The sequence below is a fragment of the Gavialis gangeticus genome, unplaced genomic scaffold (assembly GCF_001723915.1).
Source record: "Gavialis gangeticus isolate Ggan-Ray unplaced genomic scaffold, GavGan_comp1, whole genome shotgun sequence".
NCBI lineage: Eukaryota > Metazoa > Chordata > Crocodylia > Gavialidae > Gavialis > Gavialis gangeticus.
In genome coordinates, this window is record NW_017729019.1 from 4,300,170 (window position 1) to 4,306,842 (window position 6,673).

The 6,673-nt window shown below is 45.5% G+C and overlaps 1 protein-coding gene across 1 annotated transcript in view; it reads right to left on the reverse strand.

The window, feature by feature from the left end:
* Window positions 1-759: 759 nt before the first annotated feature.
* Window positions 760-6,673, reverse strand: part of PSMA5 (proteasome subunit alpha 5) — a 35,930-nt gene continuing 30,016 nt past the window's right edge. Inside the window, exons 8-9 of the mRNA XM_019513849.1 lie at window positions 4,827-4,913; window positions 760-1,054 (exon numbers count right to left, since the gene is read on the reverse strand). Coding sequence (XP_019369394.1) covers window positions 977-1,054; window positions 4,827-4,913 — 165 coding nt within the window. The 3' untranslated portion in view covers window positions 760-976. The remainder of the gene's footprint in view (window positions 1,055-4,826; window positions 4,914-6,673) is intronic.

Sequence of the window (6,673 nt, forward strand, 5' to 3'; positions counted from 1 at the left end):
CCCCCCCCCCCCCAAAGACAACCCCCCCCTAATGCTCTCAAAATTAAGCGATGCTAGTCTGATACTTAATGGGACAATCTCTACCAGAAATCTCAAAATAAAGTTTAACTGTTTCACATCTGGGAAAGACTCAACGGGTAACTAGAGTATGAAAACAAGACTTTGGCATGCCAGTTGAGGGTTTAAGTATTTTACTATGCTTTTCTTCTTCTTAGTAGGAGCTGTGAAGTAATGAAGAATACCAGATCCAGTTATTGATTTTTACAACCTTTAGAAGCTAAAGCTTCATGCAAACCTCATATATTAAGTCAGTTAACCACGACAAATCTGGATAAGCAAGGAGCCTTTTGGACAAACTGAATACACAAACACGGAGCACTGGAGACTAGGTCCAGAAGCAAGGGAGATACGGATCATGTTTGATTACAGAAAAGGTTGGTTGGTATGTCATAACTGCATTCTCCACAAGAGGGTGTTTTGCTATTGGAGTTGTCAGCACAATCTCCTAGAGCAGCTGCTGGAGGTCATGCCATGTCTGGGAACAACCCTCAAATTATGCTGCCCAGAAGAGCGTGCATAGCATGGCAGCAAGACTTTTGGAAGGGACGACAGATCCCAGACATACAGTAAACCCTGCATACAATGCATTACCCTGAAGTAGTTTTTAAAAAGCTGAGGCTGTTCTATACCTGCTCCCCATTTATTTGCTAATAGTTTAACCTCCCCCCACTCCAGAACTCCATTATGAGAGACCCAAGATAGAGTAACAAAAGGATTTATTCTCATTTCCTCTTATTGTAGATCATTTATGTACAGAAACGGTAAAAAAACCTTAAGAGAATTCTAGGAAGAGCAAGCAGATATGCTGTCGGAAATAAAATCATGGGCACTCGAAAAAACTGAAAGAAGTCAGTTCTCTTTGATCAGGGAATGAGGCATTTGAGGGAGTCTCTCTTTCTCTATAGCTCCTTGTTTTTCAAATATCCTTGATGACTTCTTCAAGCTCTTCTTTCGTGTACATGTGAAATTTCATCCCAGGTTCCACTGTTGCCAGCTAGAAGAAAAGGAGGAAAGGGTTAAACGTAACTGCGCACTTGCATACGTGAGGAAATGACAGCACGGGGCATGGAACAAAAAGCAGCCACACCAGAGAGCAGCTGTTCCTTCTCAGCTGCCTGATCTGCCAGCCCAGCGAGATAGCTCCAGCCTGTAACATGCTCTTTGATTCCCTAAAATAGCTGCCTGCTACAAAAATAGCTTCTAATTGATTCAATCACCCCATAGTAGCAGCAGCTCAGAGACATGCCTATGGGGAATGCTCAGGTTCAGCTTCTTCCTGACTGCAGGGACGGATGGGTTATAGCATTCGTTCTTCAGCAAACACTTCTCAAAAGGGGGCTCAAACCACAGGGCAGCCCAGACCCATTTTAACCAGTCAGATGCAGAAAAACATTCCTTTGCCCATCAGCTTCAGGGGATAATACCAAGGGGTTAGCAGCTTTCTTTTTAAATATCCAGGGTTACAAGCAGAGTCTTGTTACCCAGGGTTTAAAAAAAAAAAGGCTGCAACAACTTAGATCATTAAGGGACAAGTTGTTAATGACTACACTGATTAGCAAAATTAACTTCAATCTTTGGACTACCCTGGCACTAGGCAGAAGGGATGGAAAGCTTGCCACTGCTGCTACGCATCAACAGAAAAGATGCTTGGTACAAAACGCAGAACATATGATCTCTGTACATCCTGAAAGCTCCTGGGTCCAACTGCACCCCTCTGGGGGTGCCCAAAGACACCAAAAGGGGAGAAAAGGAAAGTCATTAAGAGATGCGGGAATTAAAAAGAACCTTTAAAGCCAAACTTTACAATGACTGCTAGAAAGAAGGCAAGTGTTAAAGTATCCAACATGAGGCACTTTAACTGGAGCCAGCTTTCAGAAGGGGAGTAGTACTTTGTCAGAAGTGAGGTATATGTAAAAGTTCAGCATCCAAAATAATCTGTAATAGATTTTGCCTCAAGTGATGGATATTGTGTTTCCCACCCCAGATCACTATTCAAAGACACTCAAAGTTATTCAGGTTCTCCAGGCCTGTCAACCTCCTTCAAGTCTAAACTTCACTCAGTCATTTCCTCCTGACAAGGCTTCAAGGGGAACAGTCACTCTTCAAGAAAAGAAGCAAAGTTGCTTTTGATGCTCTACCGATGCCTTTAGCCAAGCGGTCAACGCATACTAAATGGCCTCATAACCATACCTTGGTATTATTTACTATTGTTTGCATGGCATTTTTTTTTTTTTTTTTTTTTTTACTGAAGCAAGGGGTTGGGTCTAAGCATAACGCGTTTTCAAATGTAAGCCAAATTTAGGGGTTCACATATTTTGCCTTCCAGCCTTTCAGTTACAGTAACTTTAGGTAAAACATTGCTCAGGCAGAAGAGTGACTTGAGTCTAGCATCACTTTAATCCTCCTAACATTATTCTCATACTCACCCCCGATAGTGATTCTCAATGCGCACAGAGATATGCAGAGTACATTTAAGCCCTGTTAAATGAGGACCTCACATATCAATGTACAGTAATGTGCACAGTGTTTTCTTCACACTGTGCCACAGGTTGTCCAAAGAAAATACCCATTTGCAAGGTTTCTGGGGAAGGTTCAAAATCACGATCTGAGAGAGTAATTCCCACCCAACATACTCCATTTCCCTTCTCAGAACAGCCCAATTCTTTTGTCTCAAAAGAGGATCACCAGTACTGGATGCTAAAATAACTTGTACAATCCAAGAGGCAAGACTTGTATATGCAGTTGGCCCAATTAAAGGCATCACCCACAAATATCCTTGTTGATGGTCCACGTACAGACACACAACTGTAACGTCACTCCAGTACTACCTTCTACAATGCAATACAGTTATATTTTTCTTCAATGGCTAGTACTGTTCAGGGGTGGCACATAGGGAAATCTACTGTAATGCAGAGTATGCACCTTGGATCCGAAACATTACAATGCTTAACAGGTTATTTGAAAAAAGAAATTAAGTTACAGCATTCTTCAGCTTCTTTTCTTACCTCACTTCCCTTATAATTTCAGCAGCCATCTTTCAGACAGCCCCAAATACTTGTCCTTTATGACTCAAAAAAGGTTAGGTCCCCCACATAAGAGGATGGTTTTGAAAGTTAGCACCAAACTTGTAATTATTTGGACAAAGCATTCAAATGGGACACACACTCAGCCCTGTTTTATAACAGCTCTGGAGACTGTTACAGGCATGATTTAAGCAGCCACTGAGTGAAGGGAGGAATAAAGAGGAGACTGACTACTAATTTGCTCTTCTCCTTCTATTACATGATTTTAACATCCAGTCTCATAGCATGTAAGAATAAGTATAATGCAGACATGCTCAAGAGTCTGCTTATCCATGCTTCATGATAGTGGGAGAAAACTAGTTAAGTTTTCATTTGCTTCTCAAATGTTCTGCACTTGGGTCAAGATTTACTTTGCAAAGCTTCCGTTAACCGCTAGGAAGCAGAGGTTAGCATAGAACACATTTATTCTCAAGGGTTTGACAGACTTCAAATCTCTCTTTAGTCTTTCTGTCCAACAGAAATTTTTGGCAGTTATCCAAGACTGAATATAGCAAGTCCTGACTGTATAGTTTTCATTCCTTGTAATATTATATGTGCCAGGGAAGCGTGGAAGGGTACACCCTAAAAAAGTTACCCTGCTGTCACAGGTCTGGCTTACTTTAGGGCAGGAGTGGGCAAAATACTGGATCCAGCCAGCGGCTGGACTCCATTTCCCAGCACCCCCTGCCCACATGGCTGCAGCCAGTTCCCATGGAGACCCCAGGAGCTATGGAGACATGACAGTGTGGGGTCAGGGTTTCCATGGAGACCAGCCCCAGCATGCTGGCAGGGTGTGCTGCTGGGCAGGGAGCTGCTCCGGGACTGGGGTTGGGATCCTGTGGCAGTGACAGTGTGGTCTGGAGCTGGGGTGTGCAGGCAATGGATCTCAGCCCTGCTCCAGCTCCAGACCACGCTGTCACTGCCGCAGGATCGCAGCCCTGGAGCTGCTCCCAGTCCGGCCCTAGCAGCGCTGGCAGGTCTCCATGGAAGCCCTGGCCCCACACTGTCACAGCTCCGCCATTCCTGGTGTCTCCATGGAAGCCCGCGGGCAGCAAGGTGGGCAGGGACTGCTAGGAATTGGAGTCCGCCATGAACCCAGCCCAGCCCATGGGCTCAACTTTGCCCACCCCTGCTCTAGGGTCTGGCATCAGGACCGCCAGCAGCAGACCCAAAGTTTTGGAAAACAATATGAAATCAAGTCTAGTCATACTCTGGGACTGCTGCAGGACTCCAATATTTACTCAAGCAAGCACTCACAAGATTAGCAGCAAACACACACAAAACAAGATACAAAGAGAAGACTTCTAATTTTGTTTTGGATAGACCAAACTAAGCCTGTAACAATACATGGATATTATGGGGATAGACGCTTTAAAAAAAAAAATGTAGAGGTACAGTGACCCAAGCATCTACCATTCTAAGGAGAGACTGAAGGTTTTTAGAGTTAGAGAACGGCCCCCTCGTTTTAAAATTTTAGATATTCTTTCACCCCAAGTCACTGGTGGGACATGTTCTCTTTTAAATGAGTTATCTACAATCAACTAACTTTCTCAACGAAAAAGTCATGAAAAGACAAATCTATAGTACATTCAGTTAAGTCTGAAATAAAAAAGCAAGGAATAAGCAAGGCAGATTGTTCTTTCAGTCAAAATACTACAGAAACTCCTCCAATGTTCAACATGCCAGGACAATAAAGCAAATTACCTCAATATTAGTTGCATTCAGTTTCTCTTCCATGACTTGTTTTAAGATGATGAGAGAGGACTTGATTGCTTCTTTCAGTGTCATTGACTATTTAAAACAAACAAACGAGTTAGCATCTCTTTTCTTCCTTTTTCTGATTTCCTGAACACACCCATCCACCTGTTTCCCTGAAGGAGAAAGTGCCACCTGTTCTAGAAACCTCGCACCTCTCCAAAATGCCAAAGAAGCCATCAGTGGCAGAACAGAAACATGTTACTGTATTACATGCGTGCCTTCCTTCTGCTCTTTTGGCAATGTATTTTGGACAGGGTAATAACTAATAGTCACAAGGTACACAGTTTTCCTTGCTGTTCGGGTATATCACAGTCCTCTAAGAATTTAACATGACATTTTGTTAAAAAGCTATGAGGCTACTGCAAGCTACTACTGTCTTTTTAGATAGTCCCCCTTACGAGGGGTCTATTTAAGAAGTCATCCAAGACAAGCGTATTAGAAGTTGGTTGCAAATATCTGGTGATTTATGGGTTTCCCACAGAATAAAAAAATTCTGGAAAACTTGGACTCTATTAGCAGGAGCCCTTCCACAAGTCAGCTTGTGGAAGCCAAAGATCTAGGCAATACTCAGGAACTGTTATTAGCTGATAGTATTCATTCTCGTGTGTAGGGCAGGGGTGGGCAATAATTTTGGGTGGAGGGCCACTTAATGAGTTTTGGTGAGCTGTTAAGGACCACCTGGGTAGCCCCACCCCTTGACAGTTGCGCCACCCCCTTGTCACCATCTTGGGACCAGAAGTCCCACCCCTAACCCCTGACCTATACCACCAGAAGTCCCTCCCCTTGCCCCCCAGAAACACTCCTGGGGGGGTGCCATCTTTAAACCAGAAAAAACCAAATCATACACTAAAATGTTATAGTAGGTCTTTGACTTCTAATTACAAAAAATATTTTTGTCGTTATTTGTGTTTGCATAATGTATAGAGACGACTGCATAATAACTTTAAATAAATTCTTAGTTTTGTATGTTGTGGTGGGGGTGTGCGTGGGAGGGCTGTATATGGGGAGGCATAGGGTATGTTAGGGGTCTGTGTATATGTGGGGGCAGGGTGTGGGTGTGAGGGAGGGTGAGAGAATGAACTCAAGGGAATGTTTCAGAAGGACCCCTTCTTTCCCCTCACAGCCCCTAAAGTGCACCAGCAGCAGGCAGGGCACAGGTGCCTGGTAGGGCACAGCTCTGGCCAGTGCTGCACATCGCAGCAAGGGGCGCAACCTCCCCCGGGTTGTCTGTATTGCCAGTGCTCCCTCCCACTCACATGCAGAGCCTGCACTTGCACAGCACAGGAGTGACGCCCCACATGCTGGAGCTGGCTGCCTTCCTTCCCTGCTGGGGCTGCATTGCACAAGAGAGAAGCCTCAGGCACTGGAGCCAGCTGCCTTCTCCGCCAGGTCTGCGCTGCAGATGGAGGGAAGCCCCAGGCGCCTTTCCCTGGGGGGGCAGGGAAGGCAGCCAGGTCCAGTGCACGGGGCTTCTCTCTAGTGCTGCACAGCCCCGGCAAGGAAGGCAGCTGATTCCAGCATATGGGACTTCCCTGCTGTGCTGTGCAAGTGTAGCGGCTGTCCACGAGTAGCAGGGAGCGCCAGCTATACAAAGGCTTAGGGGAGGCTATACCCCTCACTGCAAAGTGCAGTGCTGGCCAGAGCTGGGCCCTGCCAGGCATGAGTGGCCTGCCTGCTGCTGCCACTGCCTGCTGGGGCTGCACACCATGGGCACGGAGCGTGGGGGAGTCCCAACACCTGCCACCCTCCCTCAGACCCAGGGCCATCGGGGGGGGGGGGGGGGAAAAAAAAAA